At 28.5% G+C, this 23,750-nt stretch overlaps 3 protein-coding genes across 4 annotated transcripts in view; 2 read left to right on the top strand and 1 right to left on the bottom strand.

Moving 5' to 3' along the window:
* LOC107456412 (ribosomal protein S6 kinase 2 beta) overlaps positions 1–7,742 on the top strand; it is a 33,696-nt gene extending 25,954 nt beyond the window's left edge. For both annotated transcript variants that reach the window (XM_016074266.4, XM_043048527.2), the window contains exons 16-19: positions 457–689; positions 3,548–3,665; positions 5,075–5,212; positions 7,368–7,742. In XM_016074266.4, coding sequence (XP_015929752.2) covers positions 457–689; positions 3,548–3,665; positions 5,075–5,212; positions 7,368–7,487 — 609 coding nt within the window. In that variant the 3' untranslated portion in view covers positions 7,488–7,742. The remainder of the gene's footprint in view (positions 1–456; positions 690–3,547; positions 3,666–5,074; positions 5,213–7,367) is intronic.
* A 9,237-nt stretch (positions 7,743–16,979) lies between these two features.
* Positions 16,980–17,831, bottom strand: LOC107444235 (mitochondrial ribosomal protein L30). The gene has a single exon (XM_016058328.3). It carries the CDS (start codon positions 17,829–17,831, stop codon positions 17,211–17,213), a length of 621 nt encoding a protein of 206 aa, XP_015913814.1. The 3' UTR covers positions 16,980–17,210.
* Positions 17,832–18,012: 181 nt separating this feature from the next.
* LOC107444231 (probable splicing factor, arginine/serine-rich 7) lies at positions 18,013–20,646 on the top strand (the record flags this gene model as incomplete). Its single annotated transcript, XM_016058322.3, is given in 1 exon segment — positions 18,013–20,646. A coding segment is annotated over 1 exon segment (2,325 nt). The 5' UTR covers positions 18,013–18,294.
* Between the last annotated feature and the right edge of the window lie 3,104 nt (positions 20,647–23,750).

The raw sequence follows: 23,750 nt of genomic DNA, 5'->3' as shown, positions 1-23,750 counted from the left end.
CATATCTGTTTCTATAAACATATTAAAATATCTCCCACTTGTTTTATTTTTACTAAACTTACTGGTTATATATGCATGAATATAAAAATTCTCTACAACTTTGTAGTTTAAAAAAATTTAATAAAGAAAACACCGTACTTTTTCTAAGGAATTTAGATTAGGAGCTCAGCAGTACTTGTCCTTTGGACAGTTTTCACTGGTCGTCCCTCCCTGTTTGAGTATAGCCATGATACTGTGCAACAATGTCCAAAATAAATGTTAATTTTATTTAATGAATTCTAATGTTTTTGGTTTTAAAACTTTATTTTATTACAATTGAATTTGTTTTAAAACTGGCTAAGAATAATTTACTTTTGGAATTAATGTTTTTAAAATAGTATTTTTGACTTGATTTTAAATATTTTGTAGTAACTATTGATTGAAAGAAAGTTAAATGTAGGCTTTTTTGTGTTTTAGGTTGTCCATAGGGATTTAAACCCCTCTAACATAATGTATGCAAATAGTGACCCACAATCATTACGCATAATTGATTTTGGATTTGCCAAGCAAATGAAAGCAGAGAATGGACTGTTGATGACACCTTGTTATACTCTCAATTTCGCTGCACCAGAAGTTTTAAAGAGAAAAGGATATGGTGAAGCTTGTGATGTTTGGAGTATGGGTGTTATGTTGAGCATAATGCTTACAGGGTATGTTGTTTTCCTTAGTAAACAGAAGTAATGTAACTAAAACGTTTTTATACTTTTGCTTTATATTAGTTTAATTAAATAAGATAAAAATTTCTTTTAACATGAGGATTTTAAACTTAGCAAGGGAAACTGATATCATGTGTATGTCAGTTATTTGACATGAAACTGACACTTACTTTAGAGCACATATTGTTTTGCTCTTGTTTGTTTATTTCTTAATTGTCGAAAAAAATTTGGATAGTAATTGAAAATTTTCTAAAATTAGCGAGAAAGAAAATTTTGAATTGTAAAGTTATTATTAATGGCTCTCTTAAATTTTGTCAATGTTGTTATAATATTATAATGTGATTGCTGATTTCAGCCACTATAACTAATTTTATCCTTTTATAGATAAAATTATTTTTTGAAAATAAATAATAAGTACTTTGGTTGAATTTTAGCACAGTAAAAAAAATAATACATTTTAAAAGTCTTCACTGTATCTAACATACCTGTCAAAGGTGGTTATTACTTTAATAAACAATTTCGTAGACAATATTTTGCTAAATGATATTTTTTTAATTAGTTTTTATTTAGACAAATACTAGGACAAGTATTTCATCTTCTACAAAACAAAAATTGACCCGCAATAAAATTTTTCTACTTTTTTTTTAAACAAAGATTTGAGTTAGTCACTGGAAAGAGATTTTATTTTTCCCTAAAAATTCTTTTTTATTGAAAAGTCAGCTTTAGCAAACTTCTTTATCAATTAAAATCTTTATTTCAATCCAATTTTTTCAAAGTATTTCTTATTGAGTAGTATAATTTATCTACTCGCAATTTTCATACTTAAGCATCTTGCATTTATGATTTTACTCCTGAAATGATATTTTATGATTGTTTTCTTTAGAAATGCTGATACACTGTAAATTGTAAAATCCTCAAAAAAGTAAAAGTTGTCATGTGCATTTTTGCTACAAATCACAGCATTATATTTGAACTATATATTTTTCAGGAATGCTTGATCTTTTTTCTTTTTTTTTTTTCGCTTTACTAATCTTTAAAATTAAATATCCATCTTTAAAAATTTAAGATTTTAAAATTAGGCTGGAAAAAAATATAATTTAAAAGCATTATTTTCACAAAAAAACAGTTAATTTGCATATTGTTATAAAAGTATTTTTAGAGAATATTTTATTTTATTACCGTCATTGAACAACCAACCCAGCTTTGGGTTTTCGACTACTAATTTTCAACACCATAGCCTTGTAATTTTGAACCCAATCCAGAAACACCTGAATCAAGTATTGGGATAAGTTTGCCTTTGTGGAGGACCTTTTGATGGAACTAACTGGCATTTGCAGTACATGAAAAGGAAAACTCCAACCCATGATGCATGAGCCGAGTGCGAAATTCATATCAACCATCCATCGCTGGGGTCGAATCCTAGCGATGGTCTAATGATTGATCACCTCATTGGAATTCGAACACTCTATCTCTGGAGCCACTCTGGCTCTTTTAGAGAGTATTGTAATGAAGTATTTATTAGTAAGTTTATCAAAGAAGACAAAAATATAAAAGAGTAATCGAAAATGATATGCATAGAAGAGACATTGGCTTGTATTTTTGTATTCAATTTTTCAATAAAATGTGGAGGAACTCTAAGTCGTCCATCATCAACTTTTGTCACGTAACCAGATAGAAAACACAAGAAATAAAATCTGAATTGCCAGCTTTGTAAATGTAAAAATTCCCATAAATCACGTTTGGAGTTATCATGAAGGCCATATCTTCTGCCTCTGTGGTCATTTCTCCCATTGAAGTCCTAATTTAAGCATAAATCTCTCTAAAATTGGCAGCTGATTATCCTTTACACCAGTAGTTTTAATTTTTTTTTTCAGTTATGGGACATTAAATAATTGAACTTTTTTCAGCAAATATACTTTATAAATAATCAAGTATGTAAAAACAGTTGTGAGTATATTGACCTATAAAAGTCTACCTTATTTTGAAAATATTTAATAAGAAGAATGAAATTTTTCATTCCTATACTTAGGTTTTCTATCTTACAGTTGAATTCACATTCCTGGATCTAATTTAGTTTTAAATTTATTTTGGGGATTTACATATGAAAATGAACCAAATAAATCAAATTGCTTATTGAACCCCCTTTTACCCTTCCACCAAACACCATTTAGGAACTGTTGCCCTACAAAACCTATTTGTAGAAACTTAAACTATTGTCCACTTAAAGATAGAGTTTTGATTGGTGGTGAGCTTTGTACTTTTTTAAGGTTGAAAGTCATGCATTGTATAAATCTCCTCAAAACTCTTGTTCATGCCTGAATATTGTGTTTCTTGAAACTAAACGAAGCAAAGACGAAATCTTAAAAAAATCTTTTTTGTACTATATCAAGTAATTTTTGAATTTCAAGATGTAGCAATCTTTGTTTTTGTTAATGTTAAAGATTACTTTTTATGAATTTCTTGCTTTTTCATAAAAAATTTTGTGATTTGCGGGTGAGATACTGTTTTAGAATAATGCATTCATGTGTAAAAATTATCATTACTTTTTCTATATCCTTGAACAAAACAACAGAAAATTTAAATTAACATTATTTTGTGCCACAGAGCTTATACCAGATTAAATTTTGACATACAATTTGGCAAATCATATGCAGAAATTTAATCTGGCATATTTGTTTATAGTATCAAAATCGATTTACTTTATTAGTTTTTATTTGTATTTCTTATTGTTTTCTGTACTATTATCTGTGTATTAATTTAAGAAAATTAAATTATAATTTTGGGTAATATCGAATTAAGGTTATTGGGAAAAAAATTTAACAAAGTATTTTTAATAATTAAAATTTTTTTAGGTGCACTCCTTTTGTTAAAGGACCAAATGAAGATATGAACACAATTTTGCCAAGAATAGAGCAGGGACAAATTAGTATGAGTACTGGTAACTGGAAAAACATATCATTTATAGCAAAGGTAACAATAGTTGTAGCCGTTAACTTTACCCTATATTGTATTTCATGTGAATTTTATTACAAATAATTCATTTTTATCACCATTAGTGATAAAGCTCTTGAAGGACCCTAATCTAATTTAAGACTTTTCTCTATTATCCACAATCAGTTATATTTTTTTAGTGAAACTCTCAGTCTCTTCATATTTTCCTCATCTTGATCTTTTCATCATGTTCTGCTTAAATTCAGTCTCTTTGCCTGACCTATCCTTTTTTTTTAGGCTTCTTTTTCATTATAAGAATATTTGATTCCTTATGACATTCAAAGATTTGTTTTTATTAATTTTATTTGGCAGCAGTTCTATTTAATTCCTAAAGAAAAATGTTGTTCATTTTACAATTGTAGCTCATTCTGCTCTTAATATTTTTCTCTTAACTTTGAGAATGTTAAAAGTTTGAATACAATAGAATACAGATAAATTATTAAGCATGCTAATCCAAATTAAACATATTAACTAGTATCACAATAGGACAGCGTAAGAACTAATGTTGAGATATGAAGTTTAGACTGGATTGAAAGAAGAGTTTAATAGCTCAAGACTGAAGCACGTTAAATCTGTCGAGTTGCAAAACCCTCCATGTTCCCATAAGAAATCAATACCGCTGGGGGTACTAAATTGGAGATTGATCATTGTCTGATTCAGGTCAAAATTACGATCTATGGGTGTATGAATGAGTCTGCCTTATCAACGGGTGTGGCAGAAGTCGAATTCTTGGCCATAGATGTCGCCATTGGAAAACAAGAACAATCGCACCTCTCTGCCTTAACAGGCATACAGAGAGAAAGTAGCTCAAGAGACAGAATTAGGTGTACTGCGCCAAACTTAAACAAAATTAAATCTCCTTAGAAGATATTCAAAAGAAAGACAGATAAATCATGTTAATAAAAGTTTGAAGTAGTTTAAAAATCCTACTAATTCTGAGTGGTTTGTAGTTTGTATTCAACATCAAACAGTGTACAATAACAGTCTCTTTGATTAATCTGTATTGTGTGTAAAAAACCTGATAGATTGCTTTTATTTTGAATTACTATGAAGTTGTATTAAGAGAAAAATTTGATATAAACTATTTTTTTAAAACTGTGCAGTTAAAGTGTTAAAATTAGCTATAGGAAAATTACTGAATTTCCTGATATTTTTATAATGTATGATTACACTCATGCATCATTAAAGCCGGTTACATTCTCTCCTTGAAGATTGTAAATGGTGGATATTTTTTTTGTATTGCAAAAAGGACAAGATTGTTCTCCTTTGTAAATGGCCACTGTATATATGATATGAAAAATTATTAATAGTTAAATTAAGTTTTTTGTTGAGATTCTGATGTTTGAAAAAATATTATTAATTTAAAATAAAAAATTTTTATATTTTAGGAATTAATCCGAAGAATGCTAATTACAGATCCTAAATCAAGGTTCACCCTGTCGGATGTTTTGAACCATGATTTTATTCGAGCTAGACATCTTTTGCCTGAAACACGAATTACTCTAGGAGATATTGCTGCAGTTAAGGTGAATTTTTATTGTTATTTTATTAAGTGATTAGTTTAATTGTTGGAAAAATTTAGCATCGTTACTTGAAGGTGTATTTAGTTTTATTTCTTTTAGTTATTCACAGGGTTTGTATGTGCCTTACAAGTACTTGAGTACTTAATTTTGCTGAAAAATAGTTGAGCAACTAAATCCTTATTTTGTGTTAAAGGTGCTTAAAAGTTCATGCATTTTTTTCGAAGAAAAAGTATGTAAGAAAGTTTACATTTTATTACTTTAAAAATAAAAATTCTGAATTTTTTTTATTTATTTGATGTCACGACATATGAATTTAAAATTTGAGTTATTTTTTTATGCGGTCGATTTCATTGTAAATCAACATCAGTTTGCGATTGTTTTTTTTAGACATTTCACCTGGCTTTTGGAATTTCAATGTTTTTAATTAGTACGATGTTATTTAGGCGTGATTTTCAGATTTGAGAAATGAGTATTTGTTTATTCAAAGCACGGTTTTGGGCACTTTTGATTTTATCATGATTTCACAGTGGTTTTTTTTACTATTTCCACTTTTTTTTTTTCAACTTGTTTATTAACACGTTTGTCTCAGAAGGATTCTAATTTCACACTGTACAATGGTAGTTATTCTTTGGCCCCAAATTTCGTTATTTTTATTGCACTGTTATTATGGAACAAGAGTTTCAAGTTTAACTTATCACTTTTTGAGGCTTCTGATTCACTTCAATTCAATATTGAATCCATGTCATTTTCTTATTGTTTTTTCATCCATTTCAACATATATGATAGTCTTTTAGGCAGATAATAATAGTTTTTACACATTGATTTTAACACAATTACAATGTTGTAACAAAATGCAAATTTTAAATTTGAATATTTTTCGATGCCCTTTATTCTATTTTAAATCCACAGTTTCTTGATCATTCTTAGAGACATTACCTTGTGGTTTTTCAAATTCCAATATTTTTATAATTGCGATGTCATTACGACACGCTAATTTGAGATTTGAGTAACAACTATTTTTTAATGATTTATTTACAAATCACTTTTGGACTTGTTTATATTTCGTGATTCCACTGCATTTTTTTTTTCTACTTAATTTATTTTTTTTAATGCATTGAGTTAGAAAGGATTTCATAAAAATTTCACGCTTTGTGGTGATAATTTTTTGGGCCCTTTTCCCATGGGTTTTCAAACTCTGATATTTTTAATATATTATTAGAACTTGCAAATTTTAAATTTTAGTTATCACTTTTTTCATGCTTTATCCCAAGTTCGTGTTTTCCAATTGCTCTTTCCTCCATTTCAATAGTCTTCTAGGTTCCGATATTTTAAATTAATACAATGTTAATACGACGCACGAGTGTTGAATTTAAGTAATTATTATTTGTAAATATTTCTTTCAAAAATCACTTGTTGTCACTCTCAATTCCATCATGATTCCAAGTTTGCTTTTTTATTTGACCCTTTTGACTTAATATTATGTTTTTAAAATGTTGTAAGAAAAAGTAAGTTACAGAAACTATTAAGTGGAATGCGAATTTCATGTTTAAGAAGGCATTTGTTTGGCTAATAAAATTACTCATTTGTGTTTTTTGCTTTAAAAGCAGGAAAATAAAATGCCTCAGTTTATAAGTGTAACATAGTTGACAAAAAATTCTTTTAAAATCTTTTTTTCTTTCCCTCAAAAATATTTATATACTTATGTATATAAATAAGTTCTTCTAAGGAGGAAAACTTCTCTTCTAAATAACACAAAAAATTTTAAAGGGTTTTAACCTTTGTAAGTCAGAGAAAGAGGATGTAAAATTGAATTTTTAAGTAATATATGATTATGAGCACCTTTATTATGAATTATTCTGTATTTAATAAGTGTATAAAGGAAGAGATGAAGCAAATTTGTGATTTGTTGCTTAGTGAATTGACAAATCAGCAATGTTGTGTCTCTAAGTCACTTTATAAATAGATGCAAATTCACTAAAATTGGCAAGAAGATTATGAGGTATTTTTAACAGCCACATTAAATTATTTTTATTATTTATTGAAATAAAGTAAAAATAAACTACCAAATGGAGAGAGTTTTAAATTCTTGCTTCAAATTGATTCTTGCCAATGTTTTGTTTTTATTTATTCATTTATTTTATTTTTTTAATTTCTATAGGATGGGGCCAAAATAACTTATGAAGCAAAGAACATTGAACAGAATAAAATGATCAAATTGCTACCTGTTACAGAATCTGAACTAGCTCAAAGAAGAAGAATGAAACAAAGTGTTGTTTAAGTGCCATAATTTTATCTTTTTATTTTACAAAAAAGTGTCCGAAATGCTGCCATTAAAAAAAATAGAAAGAATAATACAAAAAAATAATTCTTTCATTTTTTTACGAAATATTCCTATATTAATTTTTCCGGTATTTTAAATTTGAAATGTTTTAGTCATATTGATTCAGATTTTTTCTTCTTTTTTTCACTTTGAAGTATGTGTTAATTAGTACTAGATTTGTTACTTTTAATCCCAAACATTTAAATGTTTTGTCGTTTTTTTTCTTGTGTATAGTTGAAATATTGTTCATGGTCTATTTAGACATTTTTATATGTTACACTTTTGTAAAAAAAAATTAGAAATAATAATATTAAGACATTTAAAAAATGAAGTTTTGTATTTATACATGGGTAACAGCTGTTACCTATATGTAGATAATTTTTATGTTTGCTTTTTTCTTCATTATTTTATACATTAAAAATAAATTTTGAATTAGGAAATACTTTATTAAAATTTGAAAATCTAAAACTAATTTGTACATAATTCTTTCTTATGACATTAAAAATTATAATTTTAAGAATAAATTAATTACGATTCTTAGATCCATAACTTTGAATTTTATAATATTTATTTCGGTTCTTTTAAATATTCTATATTAAATATTCCAAATTTTTTTTACACAAAATTTAATTTATTTCGTAATCAGTATTAAAAAATTTAATGTCTTTGTTTTGCAGTATTTCCTATTTTTATACATTATTTCTTTTTTTAAAGTTTTTTTTTATTGAAAAGGAACCAGAATTTTCACTTTTACAATAAAAATAGATTTAAAAGCATATTATACTATATTATGGATGCATTTATATTAGGCATTTAAAAAATATATTTATTCAACGAATTTTCCTAAAGTATTTTTGTACTGATGAGTAAAGTAATTTTCAAATTTTATATTTATAAATAAGCTAGTAGTAGAAAAATAATAGATAACTGAAAAATTATCTTTATAGTTGAGCTTCATATATTATCAATTCTGCTATACACTTTTAAAATAATTAATATACTATCTGTTTAGTTAATAAAAATTAAGACAATAATTAATCATTTATTCTTAAATGATGTTCTTGTCAGATGAACAATTTTTGTTAGTGATGTAAGATGAACAAACCAGTCTTCAGTATATCTGTCTACTATTTTGTCTATGAATGCACGTTTTTAATTTTTTGATGTCAAATCATCATTCCATTATTTACTATATTGATTAGATTTTATGAATTGTTGATAAATGTTTTGTCTTTTTTCCCCCCTAAGTCTGTGATAGTTCATTCTTAATTGTGTCCCAATTGATGTTGAAGGTTTTTCTTATGAGTATGTAATACTTAATTGTGTTCGTTAATATGTATGTTTGCTTGTCATTTATTGTTGAATGAACTATAATAATTAAGATTGTGTTTTATATACTTTTTATTATACATATTGTGCCAAGCATTGTTCTGGTCCACCAAAATTAAGTCAACAATCTTGAAAATATACTTGTTTCTGCATTTAGTGTATAATATGTGACCTTAAAGTAAGTACTAAATTTGTAAACTTTTGCTGTAAAATTCTTATTTTAAGATTTACTTATGTGTGTCAAAGGTATGAAATTTCAGATTGTTGATGGTTTGGTGTCATTTCTGTATTCTGTAATGGTATTGTGTTTTTATATTTATTGTATTCATATATTTTGTGTCTGTATTATATTTCTTTTTATGTTACACTTAAGCTTAAATGTCTCAATTGAATGTGTATTTTATTATAAGAGAGGACATTCAGAAATAAATAAGACTAAACTAAAATGTGCTTGTTGCATTGTAAGTAAAATGCTCTCTATAAAAATTTGTGATTAATTTATTATTGTGTGTAAAACTAAATCTTAGATTCAAAAAGTTGCTCAATTTACTCCTTTGCTCTCTATCTCTGCATTTAGAAATATTAACAGAAATTAACACTTTTAATAATGTGTAATTTAAAAATAATTTCATTTAAAGAAAATTCAACACACTCTATGAAAATAATTGAATATATATATATAATGTATGTATGCCAAAAAATAATTTTATGAAACTTTCAGAAATAACTTGCATAATGACTATTTAAAAATCTAGACTAAAATAAAAGGCTAATTAAAACATTTTTGAAAAGGAACTATGATAATGCATAATTTAGAAGTTATTCCAGTAAACAAAAATTTCATAACTGAAATAAGATAAAAAATGAAAACAATTCTTATATAAGTTTTTTCTTTAGGAAAAGAACTTGTATAATGACTGATTAAAAATCTAATCTGTGTAACTTGCATATTTAGTTATCAGTAAATTGCTTAAATTTACTTGAGCTTATTTAAAAAAAAGTACTGAGCTTTAAATTCATAGAGGATATTATCATTAAATTGTAACTAATATTTTTAGCAATGGAAGCAAAATACTTATCTCTTAACGCATATTGAAATATCCCTTATGTAATATGAATTTAATTAGGATTATGTGGCATTGTTAAAATTAAAATCTCTATTATTGTAACTTTATATGAATATATAGACACTAGATCATGGGAGCCTCTGGGTAAGTTTCCCACCGTACTTTGTTTCCAGTATAGTAAACAATATACCAATGTCTATTACAGCTTCTGGCATTCTGTAATGTATAGTTCTGAAATAATTACTTTTTTAATGTTTAAAGAATACAAAATTTAAGTACATAAAAACCTATTTACACATACAAATATTCCTGATAATTCCCTATATCCCCTTATTTTTATGTTGATGGCTGCTAAGCCTGAAAGTACTTATTTCTTGTAGCTTTTTCCTTGTAAAGATTTCTAAATGCCTGTTAAAGTTCAAATTTTTCAGATGGAATGCATTATTTCTTTGCCTTATAAATAACACTGATTTTGATTGCAGTATGTAACAAAAGGACACCATATTTTAATTTGTAAATATTAATTTACAAGAATAATGAATGCTATTTAATAAAATTGATATGGAACTGAATAAAAGTTCTAATTTCCATGTTAAAGATTGCCAAACTTTTAGTATAATTTGATGGTTTTTAATTAAGGTGTTTGTTTGTAACTTATTTGTGGGGGTCCTTTTTAAAATTTTAGAACGTTTTATTTCTCAACACACAGTCTGAGAACAGAGAGTTTGAAAATATGGAAATATTTATTTACGAATTTTCGTTTTAAATTAAAACTATTCCTTTACAAACATTCTTAATTTTTCTTTTTAAAGAAATTGAAATTTTTAAAAAAAATCATTTTCATTGCTTCGTTTCTATTGTTTATTTGTGTTAAAACTGTTTAATAAAGCAATTTTTTTTCCTAGTAATGTAGGTTTTTTAAATGTTATAAGAATTTGTTTAATTATTAATAATCTCAACTCACATTCTACATTATAATTGTATATGATGACCCTGGGTAAAAGAAAAATAATAATAATAATTTTATGAGAAATTCTTTAAATTTTCTGTTCTAAATTTCTTACTAAATTTGGAAAAATAATTCAGATGACTTAGTTTCATAAATCTAAAATTATTTGCTAATCAAGTTATATATATTGGCATTCTTAGTAAGCACAATTTTTTAGATGTTATTTTCTATTCCTTCTACTATTATATCATTCTAGAATTAATGCAATAACTGCTGCTGAACAAAATATATAATCCACCCTCTAATATTAATAAATTTTTCTTCCTTAAAGAAAAGGATAAATATATGCTGAACAAAATATATAATTCATTCTACCGATCTTATTGATGAATTGTTCTTTAAAAAATATGAAATTGAATTGTTTAAATTGATAAATCTATTTTTACAATGACTCTATTTGTGAGTAAAATTTTAATCTGTTACTATTTAATATTGTGTGCCTTACAACTATCACATTTATATTTATAAATTTAAAAGAAAGTTGTATAATTAAAATATATTTATTAAATTCCAAGGTTGTTTTATATTCAAATTGCTTAAACGTTAATAAAAATATTGAAACTGTTGCAGTTTTATTTATTTATTTTATTTTAATCATGCATAAATCTAAAAGCTTTCTGTATTTTCTTTACTTTGTCTGCTTTCAAAAGGATGTGAAAAATTATTTTTCTTACTGCAAATTATTTTCAGTTGGATATTTTTTTTTCTTTTTTTAAATTCAAGTATGAATTAGAATGAAACATTATTCATCATAGAATTTTCCATTGCAATAATATTTTAACTTTCATTATTAATTTTTAGTAATTTGAAGATAGATATAGGAAAAGTTAGAAAATTTTCTCAAAGCCTTATGCTTAATTTTTATAAAATAATATGAAATGAAATGTCTTAGAAATTTGATAAATCTGACAGTAAAAACAGCCAAAATTTTAGCAAAATCCTCCCCTCCTCTTCCTCAAATTTGTGATCTGAATTCAACATCGATTATACAAATTGGAAAACTAATTCTGAAAAAAAAAGCAAATTAGAAATACATAAAGTAACATTGAAAAACATTTAATTTTGTAAGTATTTTTTTTTTTTTTTTTTTTTTTGAAGCCCACGTTTCAAATTGCACATTTCCTAGTGGTGCCAACTGTTGCGATTTATCCGTAATTATTACAATTTCAAAATTGCAGTCAGACGGTTGAGTAATAAAAATGAAGTTTAAGAGCTGTTGCACTGTTAAAATAAATTTTTTTCTTCCTGTTTTATTACCAACAAGTGTAAATTAGAAAATCTTCTATTCTGGTTATTTTGAAGCCCACATTCAAATTGCACAATTCCCAGAGGTGCAAACTATTGCAATTAATCTGTAATTATTACAATTTTGTAGTCAAGGTTGCAGTGTTACGGTTGAGTAATAAAAATTAAGTTTAGAGAACTCCTGTTTACTAACTTAACTGTTCCTGTTACTTTCTTAACCTTACCTTGGTATACCTTACACACTTGCTAACCTTAGTACAATGTACAATACCTTGAAATTGTACTAACTTAAATTTTGTTAATGTTATGTCTGTTATTGTACTTCTAATTACCGATAGCTAGTATTGAAAATATACTTATCCGAAATTGCTAGTAGGCCTGTTAACACATACAGATATAACATTGTTGAAAATTTTTATACATTGGATTTCTCAGTTTTGTTAGATTTAATAATGCTAGATTATTTCTAGGCCAGGATAGCCTGGTTGAGCCCATGTTCAAAAGGTCGCGAGTTCGTCCCTCGCTGGCTGAAGTCTCTTGTAAAAAAAATAGTGACCGGTACACATTAAATCTGTTGGGTCACAAAGTCCTCCATGTCCCCATAACAAATCAAACCTCTGGGGGTACTGAGTTTGATCGTTCTCTGGCTCAGGTCAAAATTACGATACGTGGATGTACCAATGGGTTCCCCATAAAAAGGTTGTGATGTGTGTGGCTGAAGTCTTATTCTTGACCATAAATGGCTCCACTGAAAAACAAGAAATGCACCCTCTGCTTAAATTTCCTTGGATTCACCAAGCAGATATCGGAAAGCGGCATCAGAAACAGCAACAGATCTTTTCTTACAGACAACAGAATGAAGTGCCTGTAGTAAAAGCATATCATGTTCTACACTATTGGACATAATTGTTACAAATCTTTTTCATAAAAGCAGCAGTCTCTGCCAGATTTGGATCTCTACATTGGGAACTTATTTTTTCAACAGTTTCCATTTTTTTAAGTAAATCTTGCGTTTATCAACATGGCCAAAGAAAAAAAACAATTTTTTTTCCTGTTTGAAATACAAGAGTTAGAAAAAAATGTTTTTTTTTTTGGTAGATTGCTCATTTGGTCACCAAATGCGATGTTTTGGGGCAATGGCAATCAGTAGCAAGAATCCTAGTCCAATCTCTTTAATGAAATGCATGTACATTTCACTTAAGCACTTTCTATTAATTCATTTACAGTATTGTGTTTTTTTGTTTATTCATATTTTTCAATTCACAATTGTTCTTATAGTAATATTTTCTCAATGTCAATATGTAGAGCAGGGGTTTCCAAGTAACATGTGGCCGGGGGCCGCAATTAAAAACACCAATTAAATGGCGGGCCGCAACTTTATCAAAATTTTATATTAGACTCTTTTACGTTTGTAGTTACATTAAATATTACTGTCAGATTTTTTTTAATATAAAAACCAAAATAAACAAGCATTACAAATAATGCTTGATACGTATCATTTTGAATCTTCTCTGAATTAGAAACTTAATGACAAGATTTTTTTTTTTCTTTTAAACTTAATTCTATGATGAATTAACATTTTTTCGACTTAGGAATTATAGCAACAACAAAAAATTCTTGAGCATCTGAAATTGAATTTTTTTCTTCCTTTTCCGCTCATGCGATATTCAATTCAACGTATTTAAATAAAAGATGCTATTCATTCCCTCTTTTATGCGTTATAAAATTTACAAATGTAAATAATTTCGTCCAAAATGAGTGATTTCAAAAAGTTAAATGGGAGAACATCTTCGAGAAAATTTCTGATACGCACATGCTAAATTATATTCACAAAATACGAAAAAAAAAAACAAATAAAAAAGAGCAACATACACGACATAAATAAATATTTTCTTGGATGCAAAACCTGAGAAATAATTTTTTTTGCACCGTTCATTGGTATGCTAAATTTAACAGAAACGAAGAAATTAGGTTTTTCTAAAGGAATGAAAAGTATTTTAAACCCATATAGATTTTTTACGAAAATTGTCCGCAAAAAAACGACAACTAATATACTTTAGTTCGCGGATCACAAAAAAAGGCTTCCGGATGCGGCCCGCCAGTTTGTAACCACTGATGTAGAGCATTCGTTGAACAGATATCTTTAATAAAGGTTTCAGAAATATCTGCGGCAACCTTTACAACAAACTTACTTTACTTTTTCAACAAACTTTTAGTCAGTTGAAAAAGCACATTAAACAAAACTTAATTACAAACAAAATTACATGCTCAGTAGTCGGGGTCACTGTGCTGAAGCATTCGATAGCAATTGACTAGCTTGCGCATTTTTCATTGCCCAGTCGATTTCTGAGTTTAGTATGGATGAGTTCAAATTTCGAGAAGATCTTCTTTGAACTTTTTGTCGATTTGAATCGATTCAAAATTATTTTACCAAATACTTATAAATTATTTTACCAAACTATGGGTTTTTGACATGACGGTAAAAACTATGGTAAAAACCGTCATGTGTCAAAAACTTGCCAACCCTGCTGCAAACATAAGGGAAACATGTACATTTCGTAATGAAATATTTTAGATGAGCATAAAAGCATTTTTCACAATCTCTGGCTACACAAAAGCAACTTTAATATTCTATGAATGGTCCCAAATTCTGATATCTTAGCTAGACAATGGTATATGGGTGGGTACCATCAATATATGAAATCTGACACTCCATAGAATACCTGAAATTTTTAAGTAAAGTGTGAAATTATAAATATTTAACACATTACCTAAGCATTCCTTAGAACGACAAAAAACCTATAGGCTTTTTATACAATGACTAGGCATTGTATATGTAAGTTGCCAGACATGGAACTGTATGAGCAAACTCTAAATCAATGCCGTATTTACAGATGAAAAAAAGTTAAGTTAATTAGAACTTTAAACAATATTTCCTCTTATTTTTTAACTAATCTATCTTGTGTTAAAAAAAATTTAATAACTAATTATTTATCTAATTGAAAATTCATATAAAATGTGCATTGAGAATCTGATTGGTGTAATTCTGGCAGACCCATCTAACTAGATCAAGTAAGAATTTTTTTTTTGTCGTTGTGTTAATCTGTTCTATTGTAGTTTGTTTTATCACTAAGTTATTTGAAATAAATACAAAACAATAAAAAATAAACTGTGTCACTTAAAATCTATGAACTGGATTATTTGAAAACAGGGTGCGTAGCCAAATTTTTCAACAAAAAATAAGCACTTTTCAAGAAAAAATATTTTTAAGCATTTTGAAAAAATTTCATAATTAGAAAGGGTTGACAAGTTTTTGACAATGATGGTTTTATTTGCTTGCCAGTGACGAAAATGATGGAGCATCACCAACAATGGAATTAACAAGAGAAAAGAAAACTTCTATCGCTAATCAAGAAAAAAAATTGACGAAGTTTAGTTGGTCCCCATAATCAGCAAAAATTTGAGAGATTTTTCGACTCTATTACTGAGGGTGAAAAATTAAGTCTGGAATTGAGAATCTCTTGCAAAATGCAGCATAGTTGCACATGAGAGACAAAAATCCTTACCACTGAATCCAGCTTATTATATGTAAGTGCGGACCCGCAGACATTTCATCAAACATGTAAAACAAATGGTGTTTTCATACACTACAGACCGACGGTACGCCGAAATAGATTGGGATTGAATAAATTGTGAAAATGTTGAATAGGACAATGTTTTTTTTGCATAATTTGTGGTAAAAATCAACATGGTAAAGAAAAATATCACATTTTGGAAAAAAGAAAATTAAACACCCATGGAAAAAAGCACCTTTAACCCACTGGCGGTTACGGAAATGGGCAAAATTGGGAGAATGTTTCTCACCTACACACAGTTCCCCTATCCATTAACATGGGAAAACCGGTTTTGCTATGCAGAGAAGACTGCATGCTAAAATGTGACTTATTACGTGCAGAACCGTCACTGGGTTAAAGGCCTTTAAAAAATGAAAATAAACACTTTTTAAAAATGCTATGCACCCTGGAAAAAATGGCAATAAAACAACTGTTTGCATTATAAAAGTTTAAACAATTTTAAGTTTTTTGCCAACAGACACAGTACAGTTCTTATCACAATGTATCAACAAAAATATAAATGTATAGCTTTGCTTGTTGTAAATTTTAACTGTCAGTTGAATTAGATAAATTTTGCATTATAACTATAAATAATACCCTCAGTTTTGATACTGAACATAATAACGGAGATATTTCCATATTGGTACCTATCTGCCTTAACTACCTTCACCAAAGGGTTTACAGGTTTTTGTCCTTGAAAAATTTTTTAAAAATTTGTGTAATTGTTTACCTTGAGATGGCTACAAGTTATACCCTTCAAATAGGTCCCCTTTAGAGAGCTTCTTCTTTTTTTTTTTAATTTATCACTGCCTGCTATAAATATAAAAATCTTCCAGTTTAAATCTTAACAAATTAAATATCTCAAGACATGTTTTATTGATCTATTAGTGCAGAGTTACCAGGAAGGCAACAAATAATAAAAAAATTGAGTGAGTAAACCTGTCAGTTTTGTGCACATTTGTGTAGTATTCATTAGCATTGATTAATACTTTCTGAATATCCATTTTTGGAAAGAATGAAAATAATCAATAAATAAGTATTGATATTTGTTGAAATTTTCAGGCGTCATTATAATAATAAATAAATACCTACCTTAAATAAAAAATTTTGTTTAACATAGCTGCAGCAACTAGAAACCATAGCAACACCAATGTTACAATTTTAACACTATTCAACTACTATAAAACATGTTCAAACAAACACTTTATTAACAAAAGCACAGTTTAAATCTTCAACTCTACTTATATTTCTAACAGATAAATTGAAAATAAAGATTAAGGTTTTATTATATTTCACGAACTTAAAAAAAATTCATATAATGTCCTTATGCAAATTAAAAATGAAAGCAATTTATATGCACTAAGATTATGCTTTTTAATGATGTAAGAAATTAATTTTAACAAACATAGGTTTAGTATCAATACATTTTTGGGTAGCCAGCATTCCATTTGATGCGCAGGTTTTCTTTTATAGTCCTTTGATCGAGTTTAACCCGTTCAAATTCAGGATCCCTTTCCAAGTCTTCAGGCTTAACTTTTAAACGCTCTGCAATAACTAATTCACCACTTTGTTTTAGAAATGTTCCATACAAATCGTCATTTGTGGGTAAACCGTCTGGGAAAGTTATAGGTTTAAGACGAATTAAATGTTTAACTTTCCACAACATTTTGTTGTTAGATGCGGTATTTTTTACTGTAGCGTATTTTGCTTTATCTTTATGTAATCCTAGTTTTAAAATAATTTCTTTCTCCCAAATAGGTCGGTGAATAAGGGGTGCAACTCGCCACACCATAAATAGTTTAGAAGGTTCAAATCCCTCTTCTGAAAGCTGCCGATACTTTTTTACTTGATCAAAAAACTTTTGAGCGCTACGCAGCTCAGAATCAGAATAACTGGTTTCCGCTAAAGGTTTTTTACGCAACTTATTGTAAGTTTCAATTGCTTCAAAGTCTTTTTTGCTTTGTTTAGCCATGAAAGCTGTAGGAATAATCTGCACAGAAAGAAGAGTTCGTCTCAATACAATTGTATTGAAAAACATTTTAAATATCAATAATTAGTAATTTTATAGCAATATAATAATATAAATTATTTCAGTTGGTGAAGATGAAAATGTTTATAGAAATCACTTTAGACGACACGACAGACTGCTTACTTCTGTCCATTTGAATGTATTTTACTTCCACAGAACTTTATTTTAATTTATCAAAACTTAATTTTATTTTATAAAGCAAACATCTTTAGAGTAAAAGTAATAGAATTACTTTAAAAACCATTTTATTTAAATAAACTTACAACTTTACTAAATTAGATGTAAGCTTTAACCTAAACTAAATTAATTTAATGCAGGAATTGGCATCATTGTGTTATGCTTATGCCGGGTTAAAGAAGAGAGAAGACATTTTTTTGCTATTAAATTAACTTTCTAAATTATGTTTACATAAGATCTTAGATAACATTTTATCTTAATTTCTCTTAACTACATTGTAGTTTACCATTCAATTATGACTGAAGAGCTACCTTTGATAGCTCAAGTGAGCAATGTTTCTACCTTGGCCACTTTGGATCAAATGGAGAAACTGTTTGGATTTATGGGAAAAATCAAAGATATTAAAATGTACCCTACTGTCTCTGTGGTACAGCCTCAATTTAAAGTATGTTATGTAAAATATGCGGAATCGTGGAGTGTGCGAGTTGCTTTACATCTTACTAACACTGTCTTTATCGATAGAGCGTTAGTTGTTGTTGCTATTCCTGGTGATACAATTCCTAGTGAAGATAACACAGCTTTCGATCTTCATAATCCAGTGTCAGCATTACCAGGTTTATTGTCGTCTGGATTCAAAGATGTTAGTAATGATATCGCCGCTGTGGATGGTAATTTAGTAATTACGTCTATTGATACCAATTTAGATATTTTGGGTCTGCCTCAATATCCTCCATTGTCTGCTGATCAAGATCCCAATACTATTGAAGAAATAAGGAGAACTGTTTACATTGAAAATATTAGCTCACAAGTAACTGCTTCACAACTTCTTGATTTTATAAACGGAGTTGTGGGTGAAGTTAAATATCTCCGTATGGCCGGCCATGATGATAAGCACATGACTCAATCTGCATTTGTTGAATTTACTGATCGAGCTTCTATTGTTAAAGCTCTTCAGTGTGATGGAATAACGTTAAAGGGTAACAAATTAAGCATACAACATTCAAGTTCAGCAATCGTTAAACCTCAAAAGGATTCTGAAGTTATATCTGAAAAAGATACTGAAGAAGCAATGAAGCGTTTGAAAGAAGCTGAAAGCCTTATTGCTAGGGTGGTTGAACCTGAAATAAGTGGTAAATCTTCTCGTTCTAGACGGCGTTCCTCCTCGAGATCAAGGCGAAGATCATCATCTAGGTCGAGACGGCGATCTAGATCAAGTTCAAGGCGGTCATCGCGTAAGAGAGATAAAAGATCTCGTTCCAAAGACAGAAGAAGATCTCGATCTCCCAGACGGAGATCAACATCTCGAAGAAGAAAATCACGTTCTCGAAGTAAACAGTCCAAAACACACCGATCTCGCTCTAGAAGTAAACCTAGACGTTCCCGGTCTAGAAGTCGTCCAAGAAGATCCAGATCAAGAAGTAAAGCTCGACGTTCAAAGCGATCCTATTCCAGAAGTAGACGATCTCGTTCCAAGACAAGTGATTCAAAAAGTAAGTTGGGGAAGAAGAGTCGTAGATCAAGGTCTAGAAGTATTCGATCTCGAAGAAATCACCGTTCTAGATCAAGAAGTGGCTTGGCCCGCACCAAACATCGTAGGTCCCGTTCTCGCAGTGCACGCTCGCGTTCAAGAAGCAGATTATCTAAAAGGAGCCGTAGAACCAGTTCTCGAAGTCCAACACGTTCTAAAACTACTAAGAGATCTAATTCTAAGAGTCGTTCTTCTGTTGCTAAAGACAGATCTCGATCGAGGAGTAAAACTTCTCAAGTTACTAAAGATCCTAAGTCTGTTAAAGTATCAATCTCGTCTTCGAGATCTCAGTCACCAGATGCATCTAAACTTCCACTTTTAGGAGAAGAAAGTGATAAAAAAGCAGAAGATGATAAGTGCATGCCAGACATTGAAATGAAGTCTACATCACCAGCAAGGTCAGTGGGTAGTCCAATTACAAGCTACCCTGTAGAGGAAAAGATTGGTCCTAAAATTGAGATTAAGTTTGAAAATATAGAAAGTGAACAACCTGAGAATATGGAAATTGATAAAAAAGAAATTGAAGTAGCTGTATCGGAAAAATCACCAAATGAAAATATTTTAACTGTGGTTAAAGAAGATGCTGAATCAAAAATAAAAACAAGAGATAAGACTAAAAGTCGATCAAGGTCGAGAAGTCCTAGTAGAGTAGCCAGCAGGTCCGGAAAGTCTTCGAGAAAGCCCAGATCGAGGTCAAGAGATCGTAAACGATCTCGTTCTCCTGTGAGAAAAATAAGGAGGCGGTATTCTTCATCCGAAAGTTCATCAAGCATTGAAAATGCGCGGAATCGTGGCAAAAAGTCTGTGTCACGACCTAGATCTAGGTCACCTCGTAAATCTAGCAGGCGTTCGTCGAAGCGCTCTGAGTCACCTGCTTCAAGACATCGTTCTCACAGGGATAAAAAATTGAGATTGAGAAAACGCTCTGTTTCAAGAAGTCCTGCTAAACGATCAATTTCTAGAAGTCCAAGACGATCTCAGGCTAAAGAGAGTGATAAAGAAATTTCTCGCTCCTCTTCTAAAAAGGAAGGACCTGAAATTCTAAGAAAAAGAAGCTGTGACAGTGATGCAAAAGCTTCAGAGTCTGATTAACTTTAATATCATTTTTTTTTTTTTTTTTTGCAAGTCTCTGATTCATTGTTCTAATTATAAGTATGCATAAATCATTAGAATTTGATAAGACTGAAAAGATATATACTTTGATAAAGCAAATGAGAGCACGAACATAAAGTTGTATTGTAAATATATACGCATAGTAAAACATATGGATGGTTTTATTGATCTTAAGTAGTAACAACTATTACAATGAAAAACGTATAAATATTAGGTAAACAAAAAAATAGTTGCATTGTGATTTATTCAAAACTATGCATAATCAGTTCAAACAATTTAGAAAAAAAAATCTTTAAAATACTGGTAAATCATTGATCTGANCTTATTCCTAGAGTCAATAAAAAAATTTTTTTTAAATAAATTAGTATAATAGTATCTTTAACTTATTCTCAACTTCTCTAATAATACTATTGAAAATAAAAGTCATCGAGGAGATTTTATATCTACACTATTGTATGTCTCTCCTAATGGAAAGCAGTTATCGAGCTAGGCATTTATAGAGGTGTAATTTAAAATTTTCGTAGTTTTGTTTTCATCTTCAGAATACAAAAACATGAACAGTTTATATTTATCATTATCATAAGGTATTTCTGTAACAAAATGGCTGATAATCAGACTTGGATGAAATAGAAAACCTTCCTGCGAACACAAAAATCTCACTTAGAAAACTTTCTGCACTCGTTGCTCTTGGTAACTAGCTTCAACCCTTTCTTCGCCATCTCATTTTGTTTGAAAATCCCAGATTCTTTTAAAAGTATTTAATTTTTATAGAACTTTATATTGGTTCATACTACAGGGATAAGTTTGGTAAAAAAGTTGAAAATAAGGAATCCAAAAATTTTATGCGCAAAAACATTTTTTAAATAATTGCAAAGATCCCTGAAATTTGAGTGGAAAAAAAGTGTGTGTAAATAACATTAATCCACATAATGTAATCAACATTTCAATAAAAATATTGATGTGAGATTTCATTTACATAAAGTTTGTGAATATGAATCTCAATGAGTAATTTTTAAACCACACGAATCCAAATCATATTTAATTTTGAATTAGTTACAAATTTTCCGTGAATGGCATTCGTATACATTATACAGGTCTGCTAATAAATACCTGTACTAAAGTATTTATTTTCACCTTTAAATCCATAGTTCAATAAAGATAGCAAATGTTTAAATATATTGCTAAAAGCTTTTTTTTGTTATAAGTTTTAAAAATTGAATGTTTATTCTGGTGAAAATTTGAAGTCCTCGAAAGCAAAGTCCCAGGTTATTCAAATGTAAATGCAATGACATTAATATACGCCATTCATAAACCTATAAATGCCATTTTTAACATTTCTAATTAGTTTTGCTCTAGTATAATATGAAATATATTTCATAATTTATTTTCATTTTGTACATCATTTGCTCAAATAAAATGTCCCTTATTTCCTTTAAACAAATACTGTAATATTTCTGAAAATCTTAGTCAAAGTGAATTTTCTAATGTTTTAATTTAAATTTTCTATAATCTTTTTCAAGGCTTGCTTGCCATTTACACGGGTACCCAAAAAAGATGCCTAACAATTCAAAGGTAAAGCTACTTGGTAATATTTCAGTACATGTTTACGAACAACATTCACCAAGGCGGCAAAAGTTTTTGAACTTGCAAAATATTAAAATAGATATTTGTTGTGGCTTGCCTGGAGATGGCTTCTAGTTGGCCATTTCTGTGACTTTTTTTTTTTAAAGATTTTTGCGAGCCACAGCCCAGTTGATATCAAAAATGTGCGGTTATCTTAATACTACCAATACAGTGGTCCAAATTGATGCTAAGAACATATTAAGACAGATCATTAAAATTTAATGAACATGTTTTCGTATTTTGTCGTAAATTTTTTGCTTTGCCAAAAATAAACTGAATTCATATGGGCTTAAAAATGAAAGAGAAATTATTTGTATGCATTTCATTCTGTAATTTGTGCAGTTAGCTATTTCAATAAGAATTAAGTCGAAATAATGCAACACCATCAGTGCCAGATTGAAGAAAGATAAAATCAAATAGGTTACAATAATTTTTTTTATTATTTCACTATTTAAATATACAGTCTTCTAGATTAGTATTTCAGCAAAAATTTATGTAACCTATGGTACAATTTATTTCCTATGAAATCACCATTCGAATTCTACTTACATTTGTAGTTATAAAAATATTTATGTAAATGTTTTCAAATATTTCTAACATTATAAAAATATTTTCAAAAGTTTGATTTCCTCACTTTTCCCAGTGCATTAATACAATGGAGAGCAATAATTAGAGAACATGACTATTTTTTGGCAATCTATCATAATTTCATAAGCAAATATTCAAAATCTAATTTTATTTTCATGTTCAGGAAATGAAAATGTAACCATTAAATTTAATTAATGAATAACTCCTAGCAATTTTGTTGCTATTTTCTGTATTAAAAAGAATGAAATTTTAAATTTATAGTTAAACATAGATATTGTTAATCTATATTTTTCCATTTTTAACCTCATGTATATTTATTAGGAGATATTTTTTTCTTATCAAACATGAAACTTTCAATGCAAAGTATGCAGTTTACCCAGTAATTTTAATTTTACTGAAATACATTAATTATTGTCATCAAGTACTTTATTTAAATCTACTTGTGGTTATGAAAAATACTTTTAATTTTTATGGCCTCTAAATAAAGTATTAATAGCTAAAAGACTTAGCTGCATTGAAAATATCCATTTTTATTCATAGAGTGACCTGGGGTAATTCCTGATCAAAAAATGCAAACATCTATTTTGTGAAAAAACTGTTCAAAATAGAATTTTAATATTTACTGGAAGTTTGAGGCTATATGAGATGAGTCCTATGCCAACTTCTTTTGTTTGAAAATCTAATTAGAATTTAAAAGATTTTAAATTTTTAGTTATCAGGAATTACCCCTGGTCTTGATCATTTCTGGGGTAATTCCTGATCACTTCTGGGGTAATTACTGATCACCAGTTTTTATTGTAAAGGGGCTGTTTAAAAATAATTATATAATGGTAATTAACAAATAAGACATCAAGATCAAACAAATAAACCAAAAAGATATGTTTAAGCAGCTAATAAAA

Source organism: Parasteatoda tepidariorum, chromosome 4, assembly GCF_043381705.1.
Source record: "Parasteatoda tepidariorum isolate YZ-2023 chromosome 4, CAS_Ptep_4.0, whole genome shotgun sequence".
Taxonomy (NCBI): Eukaryota; Metazoa; Arthropoda; class Arachnida; order Araneae; family Theridiidae; genus Parasteatoda; species Parasteatoda tepidariorum.
This window is presented reverse-complemented; position numbering and strand designations above follow the sequence as displayed.

Excerpts from the sequence above, each read along its gene's own strand:
- LOC107444235 (XM_016058328.3), bottom strand. The coding sequence starts at position 17,831 with ATGTTTTTCAATACAATTGTATTGAGACGAACTCTTCTTTCTGTGCAG.